Below are 15,294 nucleotides of genomic sequence, written 5' to 3'. Positions count from 1 at the left end.
GGGCTGTCCACTCCCAGGCCGAACGGTGAACCTCGGAGGTAACTCCACCACTGAGCTAAAAGGGTGTCTGGGGGCCATACTCTCGGGGTTTCTCCAGTCTCCTTTAGGCCAGTAAATCTGGTCTTCTTTCTGTGAGTTAGAATTATGTTCTACATTATTAACCGTATTTTTAAAGAGCTTTAGATGTGATACAAAATAATCTCAAGACAAAATACCATATAGTCAGGATATGTTAAGAATATACCAAGTCTCTAAATACCAGAGTAGTAATAAAAAAAAGCTTCATATATAAATGATGTGATTCTTCAGTTAAACTATTGGCTTTGATTATGCTAGATTCAAAAATAAATTTGTGACCAAGTTAACAATAAAGATACAATGATAAAATTATGACATAATATTATGTATTTGCTGTCTAATACGAGGCAAAAACATAAGAGGAAATACTAACATATAAATTTTAACTCAACAAGAATCAGGCGTGTCTCTTGATTTTCACAACACTTTCCATATAACATGTTAAATAAATCTTTTTAGCACTTTTCCTTTATGAAAACTTTTTTGTGTGGCTTTCCATGGAGTTTCAGAGTTGTCAGGAGTTGATTATAGGTCACTGTGAAACAGTACTTAAGTTATTTAACCAAAGATTTTAAAGGTAAAAAAAAAACAAAAAACCTTAGCTTTTTTTTTTTCTAAAGCCATGTGGCTCGGTTTTCGACTCAGGAATTTTATTCTAATTAGAAACCAAACCTTTGTCTTCGAGGCGCATTACACAAAGAATAAATTAACACTTCACCTCAGAAATCAAATAAAACTTTGTTATTTTAACAGCAAGAAACTCAATTCTTTGTTTTACATGCTATTTAACATTAAAGCTCATAAAAATCTCATAAATTATAAATTAAACCATTAAACTTTAGTCAGACAGATAAAACCTTTGACCATCCATCAAATAAATTTCTTTTTCAATAAATCTCTTAAATGTTGTCTTCGTTGCTTACCTCTTATAGTACATTCTTTTAAAATGGCAAAAATGAACACACTCATTTGCAGACTTAACTATATATACATTCTTCTTCTTGTGGCATAAAAAGCCAAAGTATATAAGCTTAAATTATGACAAATATCTATGAACTCAATTTAATATCAATAAGTTACATAAAATGTCTTGGGAATTATTTTAAGGCTGTATATAATAAAATATAACTGTTGTTGAAAGAAAGTCTGTTTAGATATTCTAATTTTCATTTAACTTTTACTATTTCTCATATTTTTACCAATCTAATTTTAGCCCTTAAAGATTTTATTAACTGGCTTTGGAAATCGCAAGGTCTCGGCTCAATTGACCAATTCATTGATATGGATATAACCTTAAGTCCCTGGCTACTGTGGGAAACATTATTCTAGGCCATTTCAGGAGTGTCTCGTTGTGATTTCTTTCTTTTTTTTTTTTTTTTGAGCTCTTAGAGTTTCCCTATAATAGAGAGAACTTGTTTACAGTTCTTTTATGACTGGGATCCACCCAGTTTCAGATAACTATAGCAAAGCAGCAATTTTTCTAAATTTTTGTCTTAAAAGAGCCTCCACCTAGTTGGAAAAGGTCTTTTAAAAGCTTCCCTGGAGCTACACGACCTGGGAGACTTGGGGTTGGGGGCTGAGGAGGCCTGATCTTGCGCTGCCCTCACTCTCTTGATTCATGGAAGACATTTATATACATTTAAGTTGACCTAGGCATTTTGAAAGGCAAAATGTAACTAATTTCTTTCTTTTTTACTATTCTGGAACTGTTACTTTTACTTTAAGACAAAATTATTCTTTTTCCTCTAATAAAACACATTTCATATAATACTTAGCTTAGGTTACTTCCTATTCTGGGCCCCCAACCTCCTTGGAGACATTTTTCTCAAAACTAAAAAGAAAACAAAAAGCTGGAACCAAAAATATTCATGAATCTGCTGACAGGTTTTATACAGGTAAGGGTTAACGTGACGACACAAGAACACTGGGGCTTCACAGGGATAAGTACACATAAATAACAACAAACAAACACAAAATGTGATCCCACTCACATGACAAAAGTGATCTTGGCAGCCTCAACCTCCCAGACAATCCCAGGAGCATTCACACACACCCTGAACCAGGACTCTAGAGTCACCAGGAGTCGCTTCTTGCGAGTCTACTCACAGGGTCAGTCATCTTAGGTGCCTCCTGCCTCAGAAACCAAGGGCTCAGTTCTCGCTCCAGAACCCTCAGGCCTGCCCTAACCGCCGCGGCCCGGAGTGCAACAGGGACAGGAGTCGCAGACTCACCTTGGGATCCCTTCTATGCAGGTCTTGCTTTCTTTCACCCACCTCTTTTGGCGCGGTTCGGGACTGGCGGTGCCGTGGCAGATCCAGGTCTGGCTGATAGTCTCCCCAGAGGCAAATGAAACCTCTCACGGCCCCTTGTTGGGAGAGCCATCGATCAGCCCCAGGCCCTGCCCCGGGGCCACCATGTCTCAAGCAGCTGGAGCTCCCCGTAGGGGCCGCCAAATTCGTTACCACAGTAACATGGATTGGAGCACCCTGCCACAATAGCCAATTCTGAGACAGGGGTGAGGTGAATAGCAAGAGTTTTATTATATATTGATATATAAGAGACAGAGGGGAGTAGATTCCTTCAAAAACCCTTCTACCCCACTGGAGATCGGCTGAAGGCTTTTATAGGGACAGGATTATGGGTCTTAGAAATTTGTGTTCTTTCCCCCTTGAGATGGTCACGTCCCAGATGAGTTAATCTTGTCTTGGGGTTTATCTGGTGACATCCTGGTTTTCTTGCCCCAAGACGGGTGCTTTGTTTGGTTTGTCATTCCTAGATCATTGTCACTTATTTTCTACCCTCCAAGGAGGAACATCAATTAATCTTAAACTTTTTATAGAGACTGGAACAGGAGGGAAAAACAAGATCATGAGACAATGTGGGGTCAGCAATGGGGAGTGATAATGGTGAGCTGGACCTATGCAGCCTCTTCCAAAAGCAGAACTGTTCCATAGAGTTTTCTTGACCATAATATTTATGGAGGTAGATTGCCAGATCTTTCTCCCCTGGAGCAACTGGGTGGGTTCAAACTGTCAGCCTTTCAGTTAGCAGGTGAGCGTTTAACCATTTGTGCCACCAGGGCTCTTAATCCAATATGAATGGTGCCCTTATAAAAGAGGAGAATAGACACAGAGAGAGGGACAGAGAAAGGATGGCCATGTGAAGACAGAGGCAGATACTGTAGTAATCTACAAGCCAAGGAATGCCAAGGATTGCTGACCATCATCAGAAGCTAGTAAAGAGGCATGGAACAGATTCTTCCTCAGAGACTCCAGAAGGAACCAAACCACCAAAATCGTGATTTCAGACTTCTGGCCTCCAGAACTGTGAAAAAATAAATTTCTGTTGTTTTAAGCTGCCTAGTTTTTGATACTTTGTTATGGCACTAATACACTATTCTAATAAATTAACACACTATCTTCCATGATATATTGACGGTATTGCATGTATGTATGTATGAATGCAATGCCTGTTGACGAGGAAAAAGAAAGGCAATCATGAACTCCCAGAAAACCAAAAAGCTACCCTAGACCTGATCATTATGATGTGGTACAATTTTGAGCAATTGTGAGAGTATACGAATCAGAGTCTTAAATATGCATACTAAAGTAGTTTGTTTCAAGCTCAAAAACATTGTTCGGTTTCTTTTTTGCCAATTTGATCTCACATCTTTGATTTGTAATGTTTCTTTTTTTAATCCAAAAAGTTGGCAGTTCAAATCCACCAGCTGCTTCTTGGAAACCCTCTGGGGCAGTTCTACTCTGTCCTACAGGGTTGCTATGAGTCGGAATCGACTTGACTGCAACAAGTTTGGTTTTGGTTTGGTTTTATTAGCTAGATTTTTTGTTTTTAATGGAAAAGGCAATTATGAAGTTTGCACTTTTTTGCTCAACATTACATCTTTGATCTCTGTTGATTCCTTCTACCTGATGTTTAGGTTTTCTCCATGCACGTTTACCATAATATCTATCAATGAGCATTTAGATTGTTTCCAATTTTAAATCAAATCCACAGAAATAATATCGCTGAGTCCCAGCTCTCACCAATTTGTCTTCCAAAGAAATTGTCCCTATTGACACCTTGCCAACCGTGTCTAAAATCAGGCATTCTGTAAACAATCTGTCCATGTCCCTGGCCAGATAACTCCAGAGGGCGGGGCAAGTGACTGGTCTGTGATTCACTTGAAGTTAGTGTTGGCCCTGGTCAGTTCCCCCTGGTGTGCACATTTGGTTTTTTCCTGAAAACAATTTGTCACGTTCACAGGAAATTTTGCACATTAATCCCTCTGAATTCCTTTGAAGGGTCATCACAAAATCACGCCTCAGTTTTAAACTTTTTTTTTTTAATTAAAAAAAATCAATTTAGTTTTATTTGTTTGTTTGGACAGAGAAGGAAAAACTGTCGTGAAGGAGTCGACTTTGTCACTACCTGGAAACGGAAACCAAAGTCCATGGAGACATGAGGTCTTGAAAGAAATCTCATGCTTGAGGAAGTGATATTTCTGGTGAAGAAAAATTTTGGTGAAGTTCAGAAAGCTGTCTGCTTTTACGTCAATGTGTTTGGTTTTTGATTAAATTTAAGTGAAGTTAAGTTTTGTGTTTACGGAGGTGACAGAGGAGACAAAGAGAGTCCTTTGGGGAGGCAATCTGTCCTGTTTGGGCCTCTGTGTTCCCAGCTGAAAAATAGGTCTATGTTCTTGCCTGGAACTGGGAGGCTGGTGGGGTCAGGCTGCTGCCATCTCAGGTGCCCTCTCACCCCAATGGCAGCTCTGGAGCTTCTCTTCTCTGCCCCTGCCGCTGTCTCTGCCCAGAGGAGGGCCCTAGGGTGATCATGGATGGGGGCAGCCAGGGCAGTGATAAGAGACACAAGCTCAGAGGCAAATGGACACAGAGAATTAGGCAGAGACCGGGAGACAGAGCAGAGTAAGGAGAGGCCAGGGACTGACTGTGGAGTCCAAGAGGCAGGTCCCACTGAAGACTGTGATCTGCAACCTTGGACAGCTAGGGAGCTTTGGGGCAACCCAGGACCTGGGCTGGTTCTCCCCACAGTAGCCCAGAATCCTCTCTCATCTATTCCCTGCCCATTGGCCTCCCTACGGGCTCGCAGCCTCCAGCCTTTGCCCTCACTCTATTCCTAACTCTCTCTGACACCAGATCTGACTGTGCCCTTCCTGCTTGCACACCTACTATGGCTCCCTAGTACCCTCCATCCCCAGCACTGATTTTCAGGGGTGTGGTGGGTATGGATAAAATTAAGCCAGCTGAATAAATCAGTACATTAATAATAATATTATTATTATTAATAATAATAACGATACAGGGCCCATTTTCTGCCTGACCCTGGCTCTTTACACAGATCAGCCCTTGGACCCCACAGCCATGTGGTAAGGTGGTTTCCAGGGCACCTTCCCAGTCCCAGGCGAGGATCCAAGGCCCCCAGCTCTGGCTAACTCCAGAAGGAGGGGCCTTTTCCTGCTGGCTTCCGGATTTAGGACACGTTTGCCTGGGTCTCTGACCTCCCCTCACCCCAGCCTCCCAAGTTCTGGGCCATCTATGGGTGGCAGCCAGGTCTGCAGGCTGGGGCGACCCCTGGTGGCCATGATGGGACATCCCCACCCCTCTTCTCTGGGTGGTGGCCTCCAGTCCTTCCTCCAGGTGGGCCCCCTCTTAGGTGAAGTCCCTGATCAGGCACCTCCAAGCCCCAGGTGGGTGGGGGGATAATGAGCAGGACTAGTTCAGGGGGGAGGTCAGAGTTCCAAGGACTCCCACTCCCCTCCCTGCACCACATCTTGTTAGCTGCCGACTCCTACGCATGGAGACCTAAGGCACAGCAGAAGGAACATTGCCTGGTCCTGTGTCATCCTCATGACTGACTGGATGTTCGAGTCCATCGTTGTGGCTATTGTGTCAATCCATGTCACTGAGGGTCTCCTTCACCCTCGCTGGCCCTCTACTTCACCAAACACTATGTCTTCCTCCGGCAATTGATCCTCCTGATGATATGTCCAAAGTAAGCCAGTTAGATACCATTCTGTTGTGATCCACAGGGTTTTCATTCATTGACTGATTTTTGGAAATAGATTGCCAGGCCTTTCTTCTTACACTATCTTAGTCTGGAAGCTCCGCTGAAACCTGTCCACCATGGGTGACCTTGCTGGTATTTGAAATACCATTGGCATAGCTTCCAGCATCACAGCAACCACAGTACAACGAACTGACAGATGGGGAAGGGGGTGGCACACCAGCCTCTTAGTTATTTTTATAAACAAAGTTTAATGTTTTAAAGGCAATAAATGCACATGATTTTTAAAAATGCAAACTGTACGAAAGGTATACAGAGCAACATGAGACTGCCTCCCCTGCCAGCCCCTTGGTCCTCTCCCCTGGGGCCACAGCTCTTACCAGTGTTTCCTTCCATAATATTTGAATAAAAAACCCTTCCCCAGTTAAAAAAAATTATTGCCCTCCCTGCCTTTTACACTAACATATCCTTGGAGAAGCTCTCCTTAGCATATTTAACAGTTATATAATATTCCACTGTATAGATAAACAGGAGCCCTGGTGGTGCAGTGCTTAAGAGCTAAGGCTGCTAACCAAAAGGTCAGCTGTTTGAATCTACCAACTGCTCCTTGGAAACCCTATGGGGCAGTTCTACTCTGTCCTATAGGGTTGCTATGAATCGGAATCGACTTGATGGCAACGGTATACATCTGTATAGATAAATATCTTATTTAAACAATCCCCAATTAATGGACACTTAGGTTGTTGCCAATTTTTTGTAGTTACCAAAAATATGACAATAAATGTCTCCATTATTTTTTTCTTTTTTCTCCTTTTTTAAAATAAACTTTTTATTTTGGAATAATTTTAGAGCCATAGAAAAGTTGCAAAGACAGTACAGAGAGCTCCTGAATAGCTCTCACCCAGCTTCTCCCAAAGTTGCCGTCAAGGCAATTCTGACTCATGGTGACCCCAAGTGTGACAGAGTAGAACTGCTCCATAGAGTTTTCTTGGCTGTAATCTTTATGGACGCAAATGGCCAGGCCTTTCTTCTGCAGCACCGCTGGGTGGGTTCAAACTGCCAACATTTAGTTTAGCAGCCAATAGCAAACTGCTTGCACCACCCAGGGCCAATATATTTGTCAAAGTTAAGAAATTAACCTTAGTACATTACTATTTACTAAACTCGAGACTTTATTTGATTTCCCGTCTTTTTCACTAATATTCTTTTTCTGTCCCAAAATCCAATTCAGGATTCCATACCGCATTTAGTCCATCATTTCGCACACATGTAAATATGGTTGTAGAAAAATTACTAGAAGGGAATTTATAGGTCACAGGGTATGTGCATTGTAAATTTTGATAGATTCTAGAAAACTGCCCTCCCAAGTGGCTGTACCAACAAACAGTCCCACCCGCACTGCGTGGGAATGTCTGTTTTCCCACAGCAGTGCCAGCTCAGTGTATTAACAGTGTTTTTTGTTTTTGTTTTTATCGTTTCTAAACTTACTTGGGTGGAAAGTGGTACCACGTTGTACTTTCAATTTGCATTTCTTTTCTATGAATAAGGTTGAGCACCTTTTTGTATGTTCCTGTGAACTGGCTGTTTACGTCCTTTGTCCACTTTTCTACCAGATTTTTTAAAATTATTAATTTATAAGAGTGCCTTATATAATAAAGAAATTAGTTTATTCTCAGGTATAAAAAACTATCCAAACTGGGATCTTTGTTTCCTTCCAAAGGATTTTCTAGTTAATTGTTTACATACAGGAAAGCTTCTGTCAATTCTCTGGGGTTTTCTATATATAAAATCTTACTATCGGCAAGTGATATTTTACAGTGAATCACTTCTAGGGTATTCCTGCCAAAAATGCCAACCTGAGCTTAATCATGAGGAAACATCAGACAAACCCAAATTGAGGGACTCCACAAAATAACTGGCCTGGGCATAAAAAAAAACCAATGTCAAGAAGGCAGAGACAGACTGAGGGATGTTTCAGGTTTAAAGAGATGAAAGAGACTTGACAAATGCAATGTGTGAGACAGGATGTTCTTTTGTTATAAAGGACGTTATCAGGACAGTTGGCAAAATCTGATTAAGGTCTGTAGATTAGATAATAGTATTTTATCAGTGTTCATTTCCTGATCTTCATCATTGTACCAGGATTATGTGAGAGGATGTCTTTGTTTTTAGGAAACGCATATTCAAGTATTTATGGGTAGAGAGACATCATTTCTGCAACTTTCTCTCAAAGGTTCGGTTTTAAAATATATATAACCAGTTGCTGTCGATTTTGATTCATGGCGACCCCATGAGTGTCACAGTAGAACTGTGCTCCTTAGGGTTTTCAAAGGCTGATTTTTGGGAAGTAGATCGCCAGGCCTTTCTTCCGAGGTGTCTCTGGGTGTACTTGAAACTCTAATCTTAGTAGCCGAGTGTGTTAACCATTTGCACAACTCAGGGACTCCTTCATGTGTGTGTGTTGTTGTTGTGTGCCATTGAGTCGATTCTGACTCATAGTGACCCTATAGGACAGAGTAGACCTGCCCCATAGGGTTTCCTAGACTGAAACCTTTACAGGAGCAGGTCACCAGGTCTTTTCTCCTACAGAACAGCTGGTGGGTTCCAACTGCCAACCTTTCAGTTAGCAGCCGAGCACTTAACCATTGCGTCACCAGGGATCTTATGTGTGTGTGCATGTGTATGTATGTATGTGTGTGTGGAGAGAGAGAGAGAGAGAAAGGATAAAATAAAGATAGTAAAATACTAACATCTGAAGAATCTGGGTGTAGGATATCCAGGAATTCTTTGTCCTATTCTTGCAATTTTTCTGAAGTTATGTGAAATATAAAGCTCAAAGACAATGTGACATTGATCCAAATAAAATTGTTGCTATTTCAACAATTTTTGACTATATAAACAGCACTTTTATATGATTTGGTGTATAAATTCTCTTCCTCTTTTCTAATATTCATACGTCATTTTTTTTTTCTTGTCTAATTGCATTGGCCAGTACCTCCCGAACAATACTAAATACCTCATCTTGGCCCTGGTTTTGATGGCTTTTTCAGAACTTATATTCTTTGATTCACTAATATGGTGGACTACATTAACAGGCTTCTGAATATTGAACCATCCCTCCATCTCAGGTGTGAGTCCTCTTTGTTGTGGTATATTTTAAAAACCTGCCACTGGTTTGCTAAAATTCTGTCTGGGAGTTTTATATCCTCCTCACCAGGAGAGGGGTTTGTAGTTTTCCCCTTGTGCCATCTTTGTCTGCTTTTGGTGTCAAGAATGTGCCAGCTCCCTAAACATGAGTTGAATCACCCATTTTACAGACAGGGTAAATTGAGGCACAGAGAGGGTAAGTGACCCTTCCAGGTCACTCTGGAGCCAGGGCTGGTCTCCAAGTTCTTGTGTCTGTGGTATGAGGGAGGTTCTGAAGTCAACGGGGCCCTCAAGTCCCAAATGGGACTTAAAGTGACCAAATGGGTCTCAGTTTCCCCATCTGTAGAATAAGCAGTAGATGGTCAGGGAATGGGTCTGAGTCCCTTTGTGTATAGTTTCTATCCGAGGAGACTCCTGGGTCTGAAGCTGAGCGTTGATGGGGTCAACTGGGTGTCTCATCCAGCATGTCCCCGCAAGGCCCTCTCAGTGCTTGCCCTCCTGATCTTGAGCCCCATCCTGCTGGGGATCGAGTCACCCCTGCACACGCCGTGCAGTCCGCCGGCAGCCCCCCGAGGATCCAGGGCGGGCTCTCGAGCGGGGACTGGGCCGGGGCCGGGACCCCGATCGGGGTTGGGGGCGCGACACTCTGCGTTGGGGGCTCATCTCGGTCTCTAGGGCGTTGCTGCCGGGATAGGAAGGGGCTGGTCAGTAGCGGGACCTCTGTCCCCAGAGACCCCTGCCATCCTCTGCCTGAATGCCTCTTCACGGGGAACCCCACTTCTCAGAGATCTCTACCCCCCAGGGACTGCCATCCCCTGCCCCACCACTTCTCCTCGTCTTCCAGGGATCTCCACCTGCCCCTTCTCCCAGCCCTCCACCCCCAGGGTCTCCCATGCAAACCCCGGCCTTTCCCTGGAAGCCCGCTCACATACACACCGACCCCCAGATACCTCAGGCAGGCCCTCCAAAACTCCTGTCTCTTCCCTGGATCCACCTCTACTGCCCTCCCCAATCCCCCTTCCTCCATGGATCCCTTCACCCTGTCCCTTCCCCAGGACTCCCACCCCAGATTCCTCCATCCCTCTCCCAGCCACGGCCACGTCTGGGAATCCCTTCCCCCAAGGACGCTGTCCCCAAAGATCCCCTCCCTTCCACGCTCCGGCCTCGCCCGTTCCCACGGAAGCTCGGCTCCCAAAACCTAAAGCCCTGACCACTCCCTCGATACTCCCTTTTCCTTGGCCCCTTCCCTTCGGCTCCCTGACCCTTCCTGGGACCCCTCCTATCAGCGCCCGATCCCAGGAGCCCTTGCCTCCCAGAGTGCCTGCCCTACCTGGGGACCCCTGCCCCAGAGAGCTCAACCTTCTTCACCATCTCTGGTTTCCTACTCTAGGACCCTCACTTTGGCCTTCCCCCTACTGCCTCCCCAATGTCGCGCCCTTACGGCCACGCCCACACTCCCTCCCGCAGGGACCCGTTCCCGGTCCCGCGCCTTGCATCTTGGCTGAAAGAAGCAAGCCCTGCACAGCCATTTGCCGCGCGCCCCGCCCATTCACCCCGGGCCCGCCCCTAACTCACACGCGCTGTCTCAGTGTCGCCTCCCGGGCCGCGCAGGCTCCACCCTCGGCCTCGGCCGCGCTTGCGCGTTGCTGCGCCTCTTCCAGCCGCAGACTGGTCTCGGCTGCAGCCTCCTCCCAGCGCGCCAGGGCTTCTGCGGGTGGGAGCAGGGCCAGGGATTTAGTGTCTGCATACAATTTGCATGCCTTACTTTATTTGCATTAAACATGTGGTATTTGCATAGTTTTTGTGTTGCTTTTGTGTGCCTTTTACCTGACGTTTGAATATTTTGTTACACTGGGGTTGATTTTGTGATATGTGCATGGTCTTTGCATGTCGTTTGCATTCTTTCCATAAGTTTTCGTGGTCATTTACATTTCGTTTGCATTTCATTTGCATACCTAGGAACCTTCTGGGCACCCCCACTTCTAGCCCTTCCCAGCCCTTTCAGCCCCAACACACCTGTCAGTGCCCCGTTCTCCTCCCCCATCTGGGTCCCCTGTGCCCTGGCCTCGTCCATCTCAGTCTTCAGCGTCTTCAGTTGGGTCTGAAGCCGGCTCTGCAGAGAGAACGGAAGAAGGGAGAGACTGAAGGTGGGAAGAGGGAGTAAGATGGCTCCACCCTTTCCGGGGGAGTCTGAGATTTTTGTTGGAAAGTCGTTTGGAGTCTCTAAAGTAGTAGGGATTGGAGCCCTGGTGGCGCAATGGTTAAGAACTAAGGCTGTTAATCAAAAGGTTGGCACTTCAAATCCACCAGCTGCTCCTTGGAAACCCAGTGGAGCAGTTCTACTCTGTCCTATAGGGTTGCTGTGAGTCAACACCACGGCAATGGGTTTATAGTAGTATGGATTACATACACCTCAACATAAAGAAAACAAAAATCCTCACAGCTGTACAAATGTGGAGAAAGACTGACGTTGTCAAGGATTTCATTTTACTTGAATCCACAGTCAACATCCGTGGAAGCAGCAGTCAGGAAATCAAACGACGGATTGCATTGGGCAATTGTGTTCAAAAGCAAAGATTTCACTTTGAGGACTAAGGTGTGCCTAACCCAAGCCGTGGTATTTTCAGTCGCCTCATATGCATACAAATATGGAAGACCCAGGAAGAATTAATGCCTTTGAATTACGGTAGTGGTGAAGAATACTGAATATACTACAGACAGCCGTAAGAATGAACAAGTCTGTCTTGGAAGAAATACAGCCAGAATGCTCCTTAGAAGCAAAGATGGCGAGAGACTTCATCTCACGTACTCTGGACATGTTATCAGGAGGGACCCGTCCGTGGAGAAAGACATCATGCTTGTTAAAGTAGAGGGTCAGCAAAAAAGAGGAAGACCCTTAACAAGATGGACTGACACAGTGGCTGCAACAAAGGGCTCAAGTATAACAACGTTTGTGAGGGTGGCGCAGGGTCGGCAGTGTTTCGTTCTGTCGTACATAGGGTCGCTATGAGTTGGAAGCGACTCAACAGCATCTAACAACATAGTAGTAAGTAGGTTCCTAAGTGGCACAACAGTTTGCGCTCGACGACTCACTTAAAGGTTCAAACCCACCCAGCAATGCCATGGAAGAAAGGCCAGGAGATCTGCTTCTGTTAAGATTACAGCCAAGAAAACCCTATGGAGCAGTTCTACTCTGTAACACTTGAGGTCTCTTTGAATCAGATCTGACTCCATGGCAATGTGGTTTTTTTTTTTTGGTAGTTGTAAAACACAGAAGTGGTCACTGAAACCCAGGGTAAGGAGTGGTGATAGCTGCCTGTCTGGAGGTAGTCTCCACCCAGGCCCACTCTCCTCACCACAAGCCACCAGGCAGTGGAAATGGCTTATCTTTGTGGTCAAACAGATCCCGGTTCAAACCCCAGCTCAGGCTTAGATTTGCCCAAGCTTGGGGTTTCAAGCCAACCCAAGCCAATTTGGTGGCTGATAATAATTGGGCTTCTGATGCGCGTGTCGGCTGCCTCTGGGGGATATTTTGTGAAACAATTGGGCTGGCCTCTTCAGAGAATCTTCCAGAAAGGGGCAGAGATGGACTTGAACCCAGGGTGGTGCTCTTAACCTCAGTCGCTCCAGACTTTTCCCTTGGGCAGACAGAAAAGGGGTACATTTAGATGTTTAAAACTCAGATGCTGCCCAACCTCTTTGCCGAGCAGGGTACATACTAGTCAGTCAATAAATGTAAGTGGTTGGAATTTTGAGGACAGGTCCTTTGTGAGAGGAGCCCCTGGGTAGTGCAAACAGTTAAGTGCTCAACTACTAGCCAAAAGATTGGCAGTTCTAATCCACCCAGAGGTACCTTGGAAGGCAGGCCTGGTGATCTGCTTCCAAACAATCCCAACCTTGATAACCCTATGGAGCACAGGTCTGCTCTGCGCACATGAGGTCACCATGAGCTGGAATCGACTTAATGGCAACTAACAACAACTTCTATGAGACTCAAGGCTAAGAAGGGGTAGGAAAGAGTCTGAAGCGGGGTGGCTGGAAGAAAGGGAGGGCCTGGTGGGTACCTCCCTCAAACCACCAACTTTAGCCTCCTAATTACAGGTGGTATGAGTCACTCTCTTGAAATAGGGCTGCTGGATATTTGCTGGTGGGTGGGAGGGAGTCACCGGGCCACTCCAAGTGGGCTTGGGGTCTAAGACTTCCTCCCATTAAAACCCATTGCCTTCGAGTCAATTCTGGCTCATGGCGACCCCATGTGTTACAGAGTAGAACTAAGCTACATAGGGTTTTCAGAAAAGGAACCCTGGTGGCGCAACAGTTAAGTGTTCGGCTGCTAACTGAAAAGTTGGCGGTTCAAACCCACCCAGCGGCTCCACCTGAAAAAGACTTGGTGATCTGCTTCTGTAAAGATTACAAAAACCAAAACCAAACCTGTTGCCATCGAGTTGATTCCAACTCATTGTAACCCTATAGGACAGAGTACAACTGCCCCATAGGGTTTCCTAGGCTATACTTTTTATGGAAGCAGACTGCTACATCTTTCTACCGTAGAGGGTCTGGTGGGTTCAAACCACCAATCTTTTGGTTAGCAGCTGAGGGTTTAACCACTGCACACCAGGACTCCTTTCTGTAAAGATTACAGCCAAGAAAACCCTATGGAGCAGTTCTACTCTGTTACATGGAGTCAGTATGAGTCAGAATCTACTCTATGGCAGTTAGCAACAACCTAGCAGTCTTTACGGAAGCAGATCGACAGGCCTTTCTTCCGAGGTGCTGCTGGTGGGTTCAAACTGCCAACCTTCAGGTTAGCAGCCAATTGCAAACCACTTGCGCCACCCAGGCTCCTTAGGATGTCCTCAGCCACCATTCAACCCCCAAATAGCAGAAGAGGACCTTCTTGGCCAGAAGGTATACTCAAGGATGAACTGACTTTGTAGAAGTTGGAAAGGATTATGGTGCTATTGGCACTTGCCTCCCTCTATTGAAGAATTGAGAAAACTGAGGCAGGGACTCCAAGCTGTAGCCCTGAGATGGTCCTCTACCCCCACCTTCCAGATTATTCCCAGGCCTCTCAACCTGCCCACCTACCCGGCGGCCCTCGCAGGCCCTCAGTGCCTCCTCCAGCTCCCTGCGGACACGCTCGGCCTGGTCCAGCTGCCCGGCTAAGGCCTCCTGGCGCTGGGCAGCCTCGGCCAGCTGACGTCGCAGCTCCTCGACCTCAGGAGGGTCCCCGGGTGGGTCCCTAGATGGGTCCCCAGGTGGAACGGTGGTGTTGGCCCCAGGCTCCGGGCAGCGAGGCCCCTGGGCAGCCGAGGCAGCCAGATTCCAGGCGAGCAGGGCCGCACCAGCTGCCACGGCTGCCAGGAACACTGCAGCTCCGCACAGGGCGAACAGCCGCCATGCTCGGCTCGGCTCAGGCCCCGGCTCGGCCATGCTGCGGTCCCCAGCTTCCTCCCCAGACGACCACGAGCATTTAATTGGCACCTTGGGGCACCAGGGACACCCACGGTTCCGCCCCACCCGGCTGAGGCTTCCTGATCCTTAGGGAGGGGCTGCACCCCCGCTAGGAACCAGTACAGCCTGTCTGAGCGCAAGACTGGATTGTGGGTGCCGGGTTCGAGTTCTGCCTCTGCCTCCCACGTACTGCCCTCTGAGTCTCAGTTTCCGCCTTTGGGGCTTGGTGTCAACCACGAGCACATCCACGCAGGTGCAAGGGGCTGTCGAAGAGATTCTGGGGTTATGTTGTCCTCATTCTGCCGATGGGGACACAGAGGCCGGGAGGCGGGTGTGGCGGGGGGGGGTCACACGACTGACCTCGCTTTCCTGTGACCCACTGTGAGGGCTGCAGGGTGGACCGGCCTCATCTCCCCGCCTTTCCACAGTGGGCCGCCAGGGGGCGATCTTGGAACGCAAATCGGATCCGGGTCTGTTAAAGATCACTCCCTGGCTTTCCTTCCCTCCGAATTCAATCTCTTTCCTCCTCCATCTCTCCCTCTATCTCACCCTCTGTCTTTCTATCCCTCCAACTTCCCCTCCTCCTTCTCCTGT

The 15,294-nt window shown here is 46.4% G+C and overlaps 1 protein-coding gene across 1 annotated transcript; it reads right to left on the bottom strand.

The window, feature by feature from the left end:
- Positions 1-9,777: 9,777 nt before the first annotated feature.
- Positions 9,778-14,679, bottom strand: CCDC194 (coiled-coil domain containing 194). The gene is made up of 4 exons (XM_023738792.1): positions 14,335-14,679; positions 11,263-11,359; positions 10,822-10,954; positions 9,778-9,928 (listed from the first exon to the last, which is right to left on the bottom strand). The coding sequence occupies exons 1-4, from the start codon at positions 14,677-14,679 to the stop codon at positions 9,778-9,780; spliced, it is 726 nt and encodes a 241-aa protein (XP_023594560.1).
- Positions 14,680-15,294: the final 615 nt, after the last annotated feature.

The sequence above is a fragment of the Trichechus manatus genome, unplaced genomic scaffold, assembly GCF_000243295.1.
Source record: "Trichechus manatus latirostris isolate Lorelei unplaced genomic scaffold, TriManLat1.0 scaffold00122, whole genome shotgun sequence".
Classification (NCBI taxonomy): domain Eukaryota; kingdom Metazoa; phylum Chordata; class Mammalia; order Sirenia; family Trichechidae; genus Trichechus; species Trichechus manatus.
This window is presented reverse-complemented; position numbering and strand designations above follow the sequence as displayed.